Below are 15,846 nucleotides of genomic sequence, written 5' to 3' on the forward strand. Positions count from 1 at the left end.
TGGGTTTAGCGGATACAACCAGATCAAAATGTATAAGGATGACATTCCAAAGGTATCATTTATCACTGACTTTGGTGTTTATTGTTATCTTGTTATGGCGTTTGGTCTCAAGAATGCAGGAGCCACCTATCAAAGGTTGGTGAATAGAATTTTTAAGGATCTTATCGGTAAGACTATGGAAGTCTATGTTGATGACATGTTAGTCAAGAGTCTAGTAAAGACTGATCATATAGCCCATTTAAGGGAAGCTTTTGAGGTCCTGAGGTACCACAAGATGATGTTGAATCCTACGAAGTGTGCTTTCGGAGTAGGATCTGGAAAATTCTTGGGACTGATGGTCTCAAAGAGGGGAATTGAGGCTAACCCGGATAAGATAAAGGCAATCCTGGACATGGAACCACCAAAAACTGTTAAGGATGTTCAGAAGCTTACAGGAAGGGTTGCTGCATTAGGACGATTCATCTCCAAGTCAGGAGACAAGTGCTTGTCATTTTTCAAGTCACTAAAGAACATCAAAGACTTCGTATGGAGTGAGGAAAATCAGAAGGCATTTGAAGAGTTAAAGAAGTATATGGGCCAGGCCCCGTTGTTGGCCAAGCCAGTTCTGAATGAAGTTTTATTCTTGTACTTGGCTGTTTCAGAGAGCGCCTTGAGCGCGGTGTTGGTTAAGGAGGAACTGAAAGTCCAGAAACCCGTGTACTATGTCAGCAAAATTTTGCATGGTGCTGAGTTGAATTATTCAGCCATTGAGAAATTCGCTTTGGCCTTGGTAATGGCTTCAAGAAAGCTGCGTCCTTATTTTCAAGCTCACCAAATTGAAGTGCTAACAAATCAGCCACTGAGAAATATCATTCACAGTCCCAAGGCAAGTGGGAGACTGATTAAGTGGGCAATAGAGTTGGGAGAGTTCGATCTCAAGTATAAGCCACGTACGGCCATAAAAGCCCAGGCACTAGCTGACTTCGTGGTGGAATGTACCATACCCAACCAAGAAGTCGGGGGGCAGGAAGATACCATACCTCAAGACAAGAGAGTCGACAATGGGGACATGGAGAAGAATGACAAGGAGAAAGAATATTGGGTTCTCTATTTTGATGGAGCATCAAAAACAAATTCCAGTGGAGCAGGGATGGTTTTGCAAAGCCCTGATGGGTTCTTAATTGAGTATGCTATGAAGTTAGATTTTCCAACCACAAACAATGAGGCAGAGTATGAAGCCCTGATAGCTGGCCTTGGTCTAGCTGGGACACTTAGAGTCAAAAACTTAAAGGTCCGTGGAGACTCGAAGCTGATCATATCCCAGGTAAAGGGAGAATTTGAGGCAAGGGATGATACGATGGCTAAGTATGTCCGCCTAGTAAGGGCTGTGATGACCCAATTTAATGAATGCCATGTTGAACACATTCCAAGGGAAGAAAATGTTAAGGCGGATGCGCTATCAAAGTTCGCTTCGTCTGAGATTGAAGAAAGTTCAGGAAGTGTGTACTTCCGTGTTTTGAAGACACGGAGCATAGATGTTAAGCTAGTGGCTCCCATAGGCTTGGGGACGTCATGGATTGATCCCATCAAGGCTCACATTCAGACTGGTTGGTTGCCAAGTGATGCAACTGAAGCACGGAAGTTAACTGTTCGGGCACTAAGATACTCTTTGATAGATGGGATTCTTTACAAAAGATCTTTCGTGGTTCCCTACTTGAGGTGTCTCAGGCCCGATGAGGCACGCTTGGCTCTTGAAGAAGTGCATGAAGGTATTTGTGGACAACACTTGGGGGGCAGGGCCTTGGCTCATAAGATAACTCGTTTAGGCTTCTATTGGCCAGAAATGATGGTTGATGCCAAAGAATATGTAAAGAAGTGTGACCACTGTCAGAAGCATGCACCAATTGTTAGACAACCCCCTGAGATGCTGACCTCTATCAACTCGCCTATTCCCTTTGCCATGTGGGGGATGGATATTCTAGGGCCTTTTCCTATGGCCACGGCACAAAGGAAATTTCTGATTGTAGCCATTGATTATTTCACCAAGTGGATTGAAGCCAAACCCTTGGCCAAAATCACTACTAAGCAGGTTGCACAATTCCTGTGGGAAAACATTATGTGCCGATATGGAATTCCCCGTATCCTTGTCACTGACAATGGAACACAATTCAACAATGAGGAATTCAAGAAGTATTGTGAAGAAAATGAAATCGAGTTACGATTCACCTCTGTGGCTCACCCGCAAGCCAATGGACAAGCAGAGGTAGCAAATCGGATAATCCTGGATGGACTAAAGAAGAGGATCGAGAAGTCAAGAAATAATTGGGTAGATGAGATGCTTCCAATATTATGGGCCTACAGGACTACTTGTAGAGTCACGACAGATGCAACTCCTTTCATGTTGGCATATGGGGCGGAAGCAGTAGTTCCCGTGGAGATATCACATTCCTCTCCAAGGATTCAGGCTTTCGATGAGAAAGAAAATGAGGAAGGGCAGAGATTAGCCCTGGATTTAATTGATGAAGTGCGAGATAAAGCACATGCAAAGATAGTAGAATATCAGAAAAAAGCTTCATTCTACTACAACCTAAGGGTTAAAGAAAGGTTTTTTAAACAAGGCGATCTAATCTTGAGGAAGATAGAAGCATCTGGTATAGGACAAAAAGGGAAGCTTGCCCCGAATTGGGAAGGGCCGTACAGAGTCAAGAGTGTTCAAGGTAGAGGAACCTACAAGCTAGAGACTATGGATGGTTTTGAAGTCCCGAGAACTTGGCATGCACAAAACCTGAAGGTTTACTATGTGTAGGGAAGCCGGATACGATTCTCACTCGTCAGGATGGCGAGTAGGTTGAAAAGCACCTTGAAGCTTTGCTTGCTTAGGATTTATATGTTTTAGTTTTATTACGAAATTTATTACGACTTGTGTAAGGGACGAATCCCAGAAAATTTTATGAAATTCATAAGTTCTTCAAAGTATGTTTGTGGCCTAACAAATAAAAATCAAATGCATGGATGCAAGCATAAAAGGTGATAAATGAAATAGATCTGATAGATGTTACAAAAGTTTGATAAATAAAGTCTCGAAAATAAAAAAAAAAAAGCCACGCAGGGCTGAAAAAGCTCTAAGGAGCTGAAGTACCCTCGGCATCCATATCATCGTCCTCTCCACTCTCGCTGGATGTCTCTGTCGTCTCGGAGGAGGAGGAAGAGCTGTCGTCCTCAGCAGGTCTGGAAGAAGACTCGGGAGGAGGAAGGAGTGGATCCTGAGGAACATGGTCCGAGACAACTACTCGGGTACGAAACCTCTGTAGCAAAGCCTCGTCATCAGGGCAGATGTAGTCCGCCAGGTTAATATCAGGACAAGCCTCGTTCACGGTCCCAAGGGCCGTGTCCCAACCAGTCCTAAAAAACTCGGGAAAGACTGAATCATCCCTAATCCTCATGGATTGGGCAAACTCCTCCGAGTCCAGATAGTTGTCTATAGCTTTATCCTTCTCCGCCCGAAGTACCACCAGCTCGGCGTTAGACTCTCCGAGTTCTTCCTCCTTGCGCTTGAGCTTCTTCTCCAGGGTAGCATACTTCTTCTGTTGCCTCCTGAGGGCATTATCGGCCTTATCAGAAGCCCGCTTCCATGATTCGGCTTGCCTCACAGCGCCTTGAAAATAGGCGTTAGACTGAAACAAAGCAATTAACAAAGTATAAGGCAATGCTACAAGAACGAAAAATAAGTTCAAAAAAGAGAAGGCATACCGAAGCCAGAGACTGAGCTCCCATGAGCTTGATCCTCTCAAGATCAGGGGTGGCCACCACATCAGTAAAATCCTTGGGGGTCACGCTATGGTAAGACCAATCCCAAGCATGTTTCGTGGAACCAACTACGGTGTCCCCTCGGCGGAATCCCCAGAGAGGCTGAAAGGCGCCTGTGGCAGCAGCAGTAGGGGCAGCAGCAGTGATAGGAGTACCATGGCCTCCAGCTCCTTCAGTTGAGGCCTCCCCTATAGGCTCTTTGTGCTTCTTCAAAAAGATAGGCTCCGTGGCCTTTCCCCGGGTGTCTAGGCCTGCGAGCTGAGCTTTCTTCATCCTAGCTGTTTCCTCAACCAAAGGAACATTGTCCTCGTTAATCTCCTTAGCAGCTGAAACAAAGCAAAGGACAAAATAAGTGAAGTTAATAATGCATGAAATGAAGTAAAATTGAGAAGGGAAGAAAAATACCCTGTTGAGAAACAGAGGATAGTCCCACATGAATCAGGGAAAACTCCTCTAAGAGAGTCCAGCTGGTGGTCGAGCCATCGTCCTGAGTAAGCCCATTATAAATAATAGTTTCTTCAGGAGTTAAGTGAATGGATTTGAGGCTACCATCACTGACCTTCCCAAAAGAAGATCGAAAAAGTGTGCCCCAGTCACCATTCTCCCAACGTAACCCGACGAAACTATTCCTCCAATTTTGATTATTATCAGGAATAGAGGCACTGTTAAAGATATGTTTGCTTTTGGGCCTTTGCTTGACATAGACCCAGCCGCGGATATTGGAAGAACTATTGTAACACTGAAAGACTTTCCTAAAAACAGCTACAGAAAGAGGAAAGCCCTCCCTAAGACAGCAGACCATAAAACATAGAATGTTCCTCCAGGCGTTTGGAGGAAGCTGACACGGGTTGATTTGTAAATCAGCCAAAAGATGAGGAATAAAGGGGTGAAAAGGAAACCTAAGCCCAGCATTAAGGGCATCTGTGTAAATGAAAAGAGTATCGGGTCTCCAGTGGCAAGTACGATCACCACCAGAGACTGGAACTAATCTAAGAGGAGGAAGGACGTTATAACGAGCATTTAGTTTATTGAAGTCTATGTTGTGCCAAGTATTACAATGATTAAAAGAGTCGAGATGTGCAGTGGAGGGATATTCATCCCCCCTAGTGTTAATCATATCGATTAAAGACATATACGAAGAACGAATATCGATATCCTTACCTCATTTTGAAGCCGAGGCTATCTTTGCCGCCCTCTCAGAATTCTTGTCAGCCATTAGTAAGCTAGAAAAAGCCTGAAGGAGAGGTTGGAAAACTAAGGGAGGGGATTTGAGAGAGGAAAGGTTAGGAAGTTGGAGGAAGGATGAGGAGAAGTTGTAGAATGAGTAGAGAGGTGAAATGAGAGGTGTGGAGAAATCAAACTCTCACCCCACCTTTATATAGCCAAGGAAGGGGGATAATGGGCCTTAAAAAGCCCATTTGGGCCCAAAACTTAGAAGGTTCTGGAACTATCCAAGAAGTTCCTGGAAAAACCAAGTGAAAAATTTTAATTTTTAAAAGATTCTAGAAGAATCCAGAAAAACCTTAGAAGAACCTGGAATTTGGGCTTAAAGATAAAGGCCCAGAACTAAGGCCCAGGTTTAAAAGCCATGTTTGAGGCCCAAATACCTTTTTAAGAGGGGTGAAAGAAAAGCCCAGTTAAAAACAGAGGGCCCAAAGATTAGCCCAATAAAACTAGCCCAGAAAAGGGCCCAATTAGTTGAAAATCAAAGGCCCAAAAGGGAAAACCCAGATTTATTAGGGAATGGGCCCAGGATTAAAACCCACTAAAGGGTTGGCCCAAGAAAATCTAATCAGAAAAAGGGATGGCCCAAGATAGAGGCCCAGGAAAGTTAGAAATAAAAAGTTGGTACCCTTTACCCAATTCGATCAGGACTTGCCTTAAAATCCTAGTCGAATGAATTGAGGTAGAATTTCCTTCGACCAGGGCTGAAAAAAGGGGCTAATTCGGTCAAGAAAAAATTCTGACCAAAATTCTTGGTCGAAAATACCGGAATAGTTTTTAACCCTGCTTCTTGACCCAGCTCAACCAGAAATCATAAGAATTCCTGATCGAAATGCTTAAGGTCGAATAGAATTCGATCAAGGCTCAAAACCAGACTTAATTCGATCAGGATTTAGACCCGTTCGACCAAGAAATACGAAGGAATCCTGGCCGAACCAATCCTGCTCGAAATAGCTTCGACCAAGGCAAGGAAGGTGGTTAATTCGGTCAGAAACACAGGGATCCTGACCGAAAGGGACGAAAATTCCTAGTCGAAGATTTCTGCTCGAAAAAATAAAAAAAATAATAAAATACAAAGCAAAAATCCTGGTCGAAATTCGACCAGGAAGTGAGGTCGAATGTATCCTCCTCGAATTCCCTTCGACCAAGGCACAACAAAGGCTAATTCGACCAGGATCCTGGTCGAATGGATTCCTGGTCGAAAATTGTATAAAAAAAAAAAAAAAAAAGAGAGAAGAGAGAAAAAAGGAAGAAAAAGGGAAGAAAAAATCCTGGAAAATTACAAAAAAATAAGGAAATTCCTTAAATAGTTTCTGAAAAATGTTAATGTTTTCAGAAATAAGGAATAAATCCAGAAATTAAGGATAAATCCCAGAAATTAAGGGAAAAATCCAGAAATTAAGGATAAATCCCAGAAAATAAGGGAAAAATCCAGAAATTAAGGATAAATCCCAGAAATTAAGGGAAAATTCCAGAAATTAAGGATAAATCCCAGAAATTAAGGGAAAAATCCAGAAATTAAGGGAAAAATCCAGAAATTAAGGATAAATCCCAGAAAATTAAGGGAAAAATCCAGAAATTAAGGATAAATCCCAGAAAATAAGGGAAAAATCCAGAAATTAAGGATAAATCCCAGAAATTAAGGGAAAAATCCAGAAATTAAGGATAAATCCCAGAAATTAAGGGAAAAATCCAAAAATTAAGGGAAAAATCCAGAAATTAAGGATAAATCCCAGAAAAATAAGGAAAAATCCCAGAAAAATTAGGGAAAATTCCAGAAATTAGGGAAAAATCCCGGAAATAAGGGAAAAATTCCTGGAAATCAAAATAATTCCTAAATAAAAGGAAAAATTCGTTGTAAACGTGTAGGTCGCTCCACACTTTACGCAAGAACGAAACCCTGTAAGGGAATGAATAGACTTAACTTCTGCGAAACATAGTCAATGTTTCCCAAAAGTTGGGGGGCAAATGATAGGGATAAATAAATCCTGATAATGGGCTGCTAGACCCAATAAGAAGATGTTTGATATTCAGACCAGAAAGGTTAAGCCTGATGGACCAGATCAGGTCTGGTCGAATAAAAATGGCCCAAAAGCCCTGATTATTAATTAATTTTGTAATTAATTAATAAGGGAAAAATCAGTTGTTGAGAAGAGTCCTGATAAGGATATAAATCCTTATAGATAAGCCTCAAGGGGACCTAAAAGGATAAGGAATCAGTTTCCTACTATCTAGGACTCCAAAGTCCATTCTAATTATGAGACTTGCCCACCAAGTCTCCTATACCAAGTCCAATTCGAGGACCACCAACATCTATATAAGGGGTCTCACCCCACAGATCAGAACTACGTTTTTTGGCTTGATTCTCTAATTCACAGAGATACGTAGGCATCTCGTAAAGGCAGATTGAGTCACGAAGCACGAGAGCAGCCATTAAAGGCCTTGAGCTCCCGAATCTTAGTAATAAATACAGCAAATAATAACCTTAGCTTTTTATCCATAACAATGCTGATATGGTATATATGCATGCCTGTTTCGTAATCTTGATATCTAATTATTGATTCAAATGCTTATAAGCTGCATAATACCTATGCTAGAGATAAGCAGTAGTTGCGTATACCCTTAGTATAGGGGACCCAAAGGTGAACATTTTCTAAACCGGGAGTCGATGTTCCCGAGTATATTATATATATATTTTATATATATATATAGATATAGTTTTCAAAACTATTAATCGAATAAGGTTTATTCGATAACTTTATTTTAATTAATGAATATTAGTTTGAATATTCATTTGAGGACTTATGACTCCGTTTATTTTAATTAATGAATATTAGTTTGAATATTCATTTGAGGACTTATGACTCCGTTTATTTTATTTCATGAATATTATTTTGAATATCCATTCGAGGACTTATGACTCCGCTTATTTATTAAATAATATTCTTTATTTTATTAAAGAATAATGTTTCGATAATCAAACTTATTTTCGATTATTCAAATAAAGATCGTACTTTCGTATAAGTATATCTCTGGTTATCTATTATTCATTTCAAGTATGAGTTTTAAAAACTTCTACTTCAAATTTTTTTTATAAAGATTATCCTTATGGGGATATTATTTAAATAATAATATTCAGATATTTCCTAATATATTGGGACTCATTTATTTCATTAAATCAGCATTACTCCAAACATTCTTAAAAATGTTTTCGAGTCTTCAAAATGATTTTTTTTAAAAGTTAGAGCGGATCCCAAAACTCATTTTTTTATATTTAAAATCTTCCTTTCGAAGGGGATTTAAGTACTCGCTCAAAACCTGAGGGATCCGACTCTGTGGTGTATTTTATATTCACAACGAGATTGATGTTTTGAGAAAACATTTTGATTACTTTCCCAACGTTGGGGAAGTAAGTCCATCTATTTGAGTCGGACTAAGCAACATGGGCTCAGTGGGCGTCCATGAAAGTGTAAGTGGCTCAGTGGGAGTCCATCGATGCGTAAGTGGCTGAGTGGCAGTCCAGCATAGGTCCTAATGCGGCCAGGGTGATGACCAGTGGGGAATTCGTCCATCTACTAGTAGAAAAGGTTACTTATTGATATCTTTGCCTGATCAGCAAGATATCAGGTTTATGCCAAAATTCATTTCTTCCAAATTCATTGGATATTGTAACTCTGTTCATACTTTTCATGACAGAGGTTTTCAGGGAATGTATGAGATATATATATATATAGGTGTATACATATATCGGGACTTAAATGAAGTATCTCGTAACTTCATTTCTTTTGAATGATATTTCAAAGATTGAATCTATTCAAATCTTATCTTGTGTCTCATCTATGTGATGAACTTTTGAAACTGATTATAGCTTGAACGGTGGTAGTTCGAGTAGTATTCGGAAAAGATATAAGTATATTGGAGTATCTTGTAAGTTCATCTTTTCAACTTATATCTAGTAAATGATTATCTTATGCATGACAAATATTTTCAGAAAAATGTTGAGACAAGGTTAGATATATGAGATCACCTTGCAACAATATTTTTATACAATTATAAACTGGAACTCTGTGTATATTATGCATGGAAGAGGACTTCCAAGATTTTGAAAAGTATATGTACATATATACTGAATATTTTACGACTTGGTCGCGTTAAGATATCAAACTTGGTTCATTTCTTCTTGACCAAGACTTTCATGAGTACTATGAGAATGTTCATATATTGTTAATTGTTATACATATTATTTCGGTGGGCTTGTCGCTCACCCTTGCTTTCTTCTTTCATCACACAACAACATATAGAAAAGATGAACAGGACCAAGCTCCCAATTCGCAAGCGGTTAGGAAATGTTCCGCAGTTTTCTGGAGGCGTTGATGCCGCAGTAGCTGAGGTAGGAATTACCAATCGGCTAGGCTTTCAACTTTTGATGCTCCAGACTTATGTATCTATATGAATTGTAATAATGGAAAGGAAATTGTTATGGATTAAAAACTAATATATATAATTGTTGTATTTATTACTGAGGAACGTGAGCTTCGAGGCTCGATTTGACTGTTCTTATATTTCGTGACTCAATCTGCCCTAACAAGATGCCTACGTACCTTGCTGATTGCCAAGGATCAAGTCAAATAACGTAGTTCTGATTTGTGGGGTGAAACCCCTTATATAGATGTGGGAGTCCTTGAATTGGACTTGGGTTAGGAGACTTGATGGGCAAGTCTCTGAATTAGAATGGAATTTGAAGTCCTAGGAAGTAGGAAGCTGATTCCTTATCCCATCAGGTCCCTTGGAGGCCAATCTACAAGGATTTATATCCCCACTAGGACTTATCTTAATAGTTGTTTTTTCTCCCTTATTAATTAATTACGAAATTAATTAATAATTAGGGTTTTGGGCCTTCTTTGTTCCATCAGGCCTGATCTGGTCCATCAGGCCTGATCAATGTGTTAACCTTTTTTGTCTGAATATCATACATCTTCTTATTGGGCTTCACAGCCCAAATCTTGTATAATCAATGTAATATCTAATTACATAATCAGGATTTATTTATCCCTATCATTTGCCCCCCAACTTTTGGGAAACAGAGACTAGGTTTCGCAGAAGTTAGGTTCATTTGTTCCCTTACAGGGTATCATTTTTGCTTAAAGTGTGGAGCGACCTACACATTTACAAGGCTTCTTTTTATTCCTTTTATTCATGAATTACCTTAATGTCCACGAATTTTTCCCTTAACTTTGGGACTTTTCCTTAATGTCCAGGAATTTTTCCCTTAATTCTGAGATTTTTCCTTAATTTTCTGGATTTTTCCCTTAATTTCTGGGATTTATCCTTAATTTCCAGGAATTTTTCCCTTAATTCTGGGATTTTTCCTTATTTTCTGGATTTTTCCCTTAATTTCTGAAAATATTACCATTTTTCAGAAAATATTTTAAGGGATTTCCTTATTTTTCAAGAATTTTTAAAATTCTTTTTCAGGAAACAAATTTTTCCCATCTTTTTTCCTCCCTTTTTTTTTCTCTTTTTTCTTTTTTTTTGTACCTGGCTCGACCAGGAATCCTGTTCGACCAGGATCCTGGTCGAATTAGCCTTTGATGTACCCTAGTCGACAGGCTTTCGAGCAAGAATCATTCGATCTCAATTCCTGGTCGAATTTCGGCCATGATTTTTTCCTATATTTATTTATTTTATTTTATTTTTTTTGAATTTTTGAGCAGAAGATTTTCGAGTAGGAAATTTCTGTTTTGGTCAGGATTTTCGGTCAGGATCTTCATTTTTGACCGAATTAACCCCCTTTGGTTGCCCAGGTCGACGATAATTCGAGCTCGAGGATTTCGACCAGGAATTTTTCACATTTTCTGGTCGAATTGGTCCTGGTTCTGGTCGAATTAAGGTCGTTTTTTACCCCTGATCGACAGGGTTTCGACCTCAGGTCATTCGACCAGGAATATAATGCTATTCTTGATCGAATTGGGTCAGGAATATACATATGTTTATTTTTTTGCATATACTTGGATTTGGGCCCTTAAATCTGGGCTAAATTTCTTCCATCCTGAACTTGGGCCCATGAATTGGATTCTTTTGGGCCAACTTTTTAATGGGTTAAAACTTGGGCCCATTTAAACTGGGTTTTTTTTACAGGCCTTTCAATTGGGCCCCTAGTTCTGGGCTTTCAATTTGGGTTCTTGATTTGGGCCTAGATTTTTCAACTAATTGGCCCTTTTTCTGGGCTGTTTTATTGGGCTGTCCTTTGGGCCCACTGTTTTTTGCTGGGCTTCAATAAACAATATTCTGGGTCCTAATTCTCTAATTAACTGGGCCCTTTTCTGGGCTTAGATTCTTAATTGGACCTTTTTTCTGAACTGGGCTTTTCCATAGGCCCAATAATTCTTGGGCTGGTCCCCTTTTCTAAACCAAAGTTCTAGAATCTTCTGGAATTTTGAGGTTTTTTATGTAATTTTTCCTTAATTTATGGATTCTTCCAGAACTTTCTCAAATATGCACTAAAATCCTTTCAAGTACTTGGTGGAGTATTCCAGAATGTTCCTGAAGTTAGGCCCAAATGGGCTTTTCTAGGCCCAATTTCCTCTTTCTTCTCATATATAAAGGTGGGAGGAGTGTGCTTTCATTCACACTCTCCACTCTTCATTTCACACATCCCTTCTCAAGCTTTCTAACCTCCTCCTCTCTCAACTTCCCTCCCTTAGTTTTCCAGCCTCCCTCCTTTCAAGGTTTCAGGCTCTTTCCAGCTTTACTAATGGCTGACAAGAATTCCGAGAGGGCGGCCAAGATAGCCTCGGCTTCAAAACGAGGTAAGGATATCGAGATCCGTTCTTCATACATGTCTTTAATCGATATGATTAATACTAGGGGGGATGAATATCCCTCTACTGCTCATCTCGATTCTTTTAATCATTGTAACACTTGGCACAATATTGATTTCGATAAATTAAATGCACGTTATAACGTTCTTCCTCCTCTTAGATTATTTCCAGTTTCTGGTGGTGACCGTGCTTGCCACTAGAAACCCGACACTCTCTTTATTTATACATATGCCCTTAATGTTGGGCTTAGGTTTCCTTTCCATCCCTTCATTCCTCATCTTCTAGCTGATTTATAAATTAACCCATGTCAGCTTCCTCCAAACGCTTGGAGGAACATTTTATGTTTTATGGTCTGCTGCCTTAGGGAAGGTTTTCCCCTTTCTGTAGCTGTTTTTAGGAAGGTCTTTCGGTGTTATAATAGCTCTTCCAGTATTTGTGGTTGAGTCTATGTTAAGCAAAGGCCCTAATGTAAGCATCTCTTTAACAGCGCCTCCATTCCCGATAACAACCAAAATTGGAGGAATAGTTTTGTCGGGTTACGTTGGGAGAATGGCGACTGCGGCACACTCTTCAGATCTTCCTTCGGGAAGGTTAGTGATGGTAGCCTCAAATCCATTCACTTAACTTTCGAGGAAACTACTATTTATAATGAGCTTACTCGGGATGACGGCACTACTACCAGCTGGACTCTCTTAGAGGAGTTCTCCCTCATTCATGTGGGACTATCCTCTGTTTCTCAACAGGGTATTTTTCTTCCCTTCTCAATTTTATTTCATTTCATGCATTATTAACACCACTTATTTTGTTTTTTGTCTTGTTTTGCAACTGCTAAGGAGATCAACGAGGATAATGTACCTCCCATTGAAGAGACTACTAGAATGAAAAAAGCTCGCCTTGCAGGCCTGGACACTCGAGGAAAGACCACGGAGCCTATCTTTTTGAGGAAACACAAGGAGCCCATGGGGGAGGCTTCAACTGAGGGAGCTGAGGGCCATAGTGCTCCTATTACTGTTGCTGCTCCTGCTGCTGCTGCTGCTACAGGCGCCTTCCAGCCTCTCTGGGGATTCCGCCGAGGGGACACCGTGGTGGGATCCACAAAACATGCCTGGGATTGGTCCTATCATGGCGTGACTCCCAAAGATTTCACTGACGTGGTTGCCACCCCTGACCTAAAGAAGATAAAGCTCATGAGAGCTCAATCTCTGGCTTCGGTATATCCTTTTCTTGAATTTATCTTTCTTACTTGTAGCATTTACTTGCCTTACATTTTGTCTATTATTTCATTTCAGTCCAACACCTATTTTCAAGGCGCTGTGAGGCAAGCCGAGTCATGGAAGCGGGCTTCTGACAAGGCCGATAATGCCCTCATGAGGCAGCAGAAGAAGTATGCTGATCTGGAGAAGAAATTCAAGCGCAAGGAGGAAGAACTCGGAGAATCTAACGCCGAGCTGGTGGTACTTCGGGCAGAGAAGGATAAAGCTATAGATAACTACCTGGACTCGGAGGAGTTTGCCCAGTCCATGAGGATTAGGGATGACTCAGTCTTCCCCGTGTTTTTTAGGACTGGTTGGGACACGGCCCTTTGGACCGTGAACGAGGCTTGTCCTGATATTAACCCGGTGAACTATGTCTGCCCTGATGACGAGGCTTTGCTACAGAGGTTTCATACCCGAGTAGTTGTCTCGGATCACGTTCCTCAGGACCCGCTTCTTCCTCCTCCCGAGTCTTCTTCCAGGCCAGCTGAGGACGACAACTCTTCCTCCTCCTCAGCTCCTTAGAGCTTTTCCAGCCCTGCGTGGCTTGTTTTCTTCATCTTATTTTTGAGACTTTATTTATCAAACTCTTGTAATATTTATTTGATCTACTTTATTTATCGGATTTTATGCTTGCATTTCATGCCTTTGGTTTTACTTGCCTTGCCATAGACATTCAAACATATTTTGAAAACTTTATGAATTTTCATAAATTGTTTGGGATTCATCCCTTACACAAGTCTTAATAAACTTTAAAATAAAACTAGAACATATAAATCCTAAGCAAGCAAAGCTTCAAGGTGCTTTTCAACCTACTTGTTATCTTGACAAGTGAGAATTGTATTCAGTTGCCCTACACATAGTAAACCTTCAGGTTTTGTGCATGCCAAGTTCTTGGGACTTCAAAACCATCCATAGTCTCCAGCTTGTAGGTTCCTCTACCTTGAACACTCTTGACTTTGTATGGCCCTTCCCAATTCGGGGCAAGCTTCCCTTTCTGTCCTACACCAGAAGCTTCTATCTTCCTCAAGACTAGGTCACCTTGTTTGAAAAACCTTTCTTTAACCCTCAGGTTGTAGTAGAATGAAGTTTTTTTCTGATATTCCACTATCTTCGCATGTACCTCATCTCGCACTTCATCAATTAAGTCCAGGGCTAACCTTTGTCCTTCCTCATTCTCCTCAGCATTGAAAGCTTGAATCCTGGGAGAGGAATGTGATATCTCCACGGGAACAACTACTTCTGCCCCATATGCTAACAAGAAGGGAGTTGCCCCAGTCGTGACTCTACAGGTAGTCCTATAGGCCCATAGTATTGGAAGTATCTCATCCACCCAATTATTCCTCGATTTCTCGATCCTTTTCTTTAGTCCATCCAAGATTATTCGATTTGCTACCTCCGCTTGCCCATTGGCTTGTAGGTGAGCCACAGAGGTGAACCGTAACTCAATTTCATTTTCTTCACAGTACTTTTTGAATTCCTCGTTGTTGAATTGTGTTCCGTTGTCGGTGACTAGGATACGGGGAATCCCATACCGGCACATAATATTTTCCCACAGGAATTGTGCAACCTGCTTAGTTGTGATTTTGGCCAAGGGTTTGGCTTCAATCTACTTAGTGAAATAATCAATAGCTACAATCAGGAACTTCCTTTATACCGTGGCCATAGGGAAAGGCCCCAGAATATCCATTCCCCACATAACAAAGGGAATGGGCGAGTTGATAGAGGTCAGCATCTCGGGGGGTTGTCTAACAACAGGTGCATGCTTCTGATAGCGATCACACTTTTTCACATATTCTTTGGCATCAGCCATCATTTCTGGCCAATAGAAGCCTAAACGGGTTATCTTATGGGCCAAGGCCCTGCCCCCCAAGTGTTGCCCACAAATACCTTCATGCACTTTTTCAAGAGCCAAGTGTGCCTCATTGGGCCTGAGACACCTTAAGTAAGGAACCACGAAAGATCTTCTGTACAGAATCCCATCTATCAAAGAGTACCTTAGTGCCCGAACAACTAACTTCCGTGCTTTAGTTGCATCGTTTGGCAACCAACTGGTTTGAATATGGGCCTTAATGGGATCTATCCATGACGTCCCCAGGCCTATAGGAGCTACAAACTTAACATCTATGCTTCGTGTCTTCAAAACACGGAAGTACACACTTCCTGAACTTTCTTCTATCTCGGATGAAGCAAACTTTGATAATGCATCTGCCTTAGCATTTTCCTCGCTTGGAATGTGCTCAACATGGCATTCATTGAATTGGGTCATCACAGCCCTTACTAGGCTGACATACTTAGCCATCGTATCATCCCTTGCCTCAAATTCTCCCTTTACCTGGGATATGATCAGCTTCGAGCCTCCACGGACTTTAAGTTTTTGACTCTAAGTGTTCCAGCTAGGCCAAGGCTAGCTATCAAGGCTTCATACTCTGCCTCGTTGTTTGTGGTTGGGAAGTCTAATTTCATGGCATACTCAATCAAGAACCCATCAGGGCTTTGTAAAACCAATCCTGCTCCACTTGAGTTTGTTTTTGATGCTCCATCAAAATAGAGAACCCAATATTCTTTCTCCTTATCATCCTTCTCTTTGTCCCCATTATCAACTTCCTTGTCTTGAGGTATGGTATCTTCCTGCCCCCCGACTTCTTGGTTGGCTATGGTACATTCCACCACGAAGTCAGCTAATGCCTAGGCTTTTATTGTTGTCCGTGGCTTGTACTTAATGTCGAACTCTCCCAACTCTATTGCCCACTTGATCAACC

At 40.8% G+C, this 15,846-nt stretch overlaps 1 protein-coding gene across 1 annotated transcript; it reads right to left on the bottom strand.

Moving 5' to 3' along the window:
• Window positions 1-3,085: 3,085 nt before the first annotated feature.
• On the bottom strand, window positions 3,086-12,693 carry LOC141661025 (uncharacterized). Its single transcript, XM_074468005.1, has 3 exons — window positions 12,687-12,693; window positions 3,730-3,974; window positions 3,086-3,653 (listed from the first exon to the last, which is right to left on the bottom strand). The coding sequence occupies exons 1-3, from the start codon at window positions 12,691-12,693 to the stop codon at window positions 3,102-3,104; spliced, it is 804 nt and encodes a 267-aa protein (XP_074324106.1). The 3' UTR covers window positions 3,086-3,101.
• Between the last annotated feature and the right edge of the window lie 3,153 nt (window positions 12,694-15,846).

This window comes from Apium graveolens, chromosome 5 (assembly GCF_009905375.1).
Source record: "Apium graveolens cultivar Ventura chromosome 5, ASM990537v1, whole genome shotgun sequence".
Taxonomy (NCBI): domain Eukaryota; kingdom Viridiplantae; phylum Streptophyta; class Magnoliopsida; order Apiales; family Apiaceae; genus Apium; species Apium graveolens.

Bases quoted from the DNA above. Each gene is read 5' to 3' on its own strand.
- LOC141661025 (XM_074468005.1), bottom strand. The intron at 3,654-3,729 runs GTATGCCTTCTC...GCTTTGTTTCAG, and splicing joins GAGCTCAGTCTCTGGCTTCG to TCTAACGCCTATTTTCAAGG.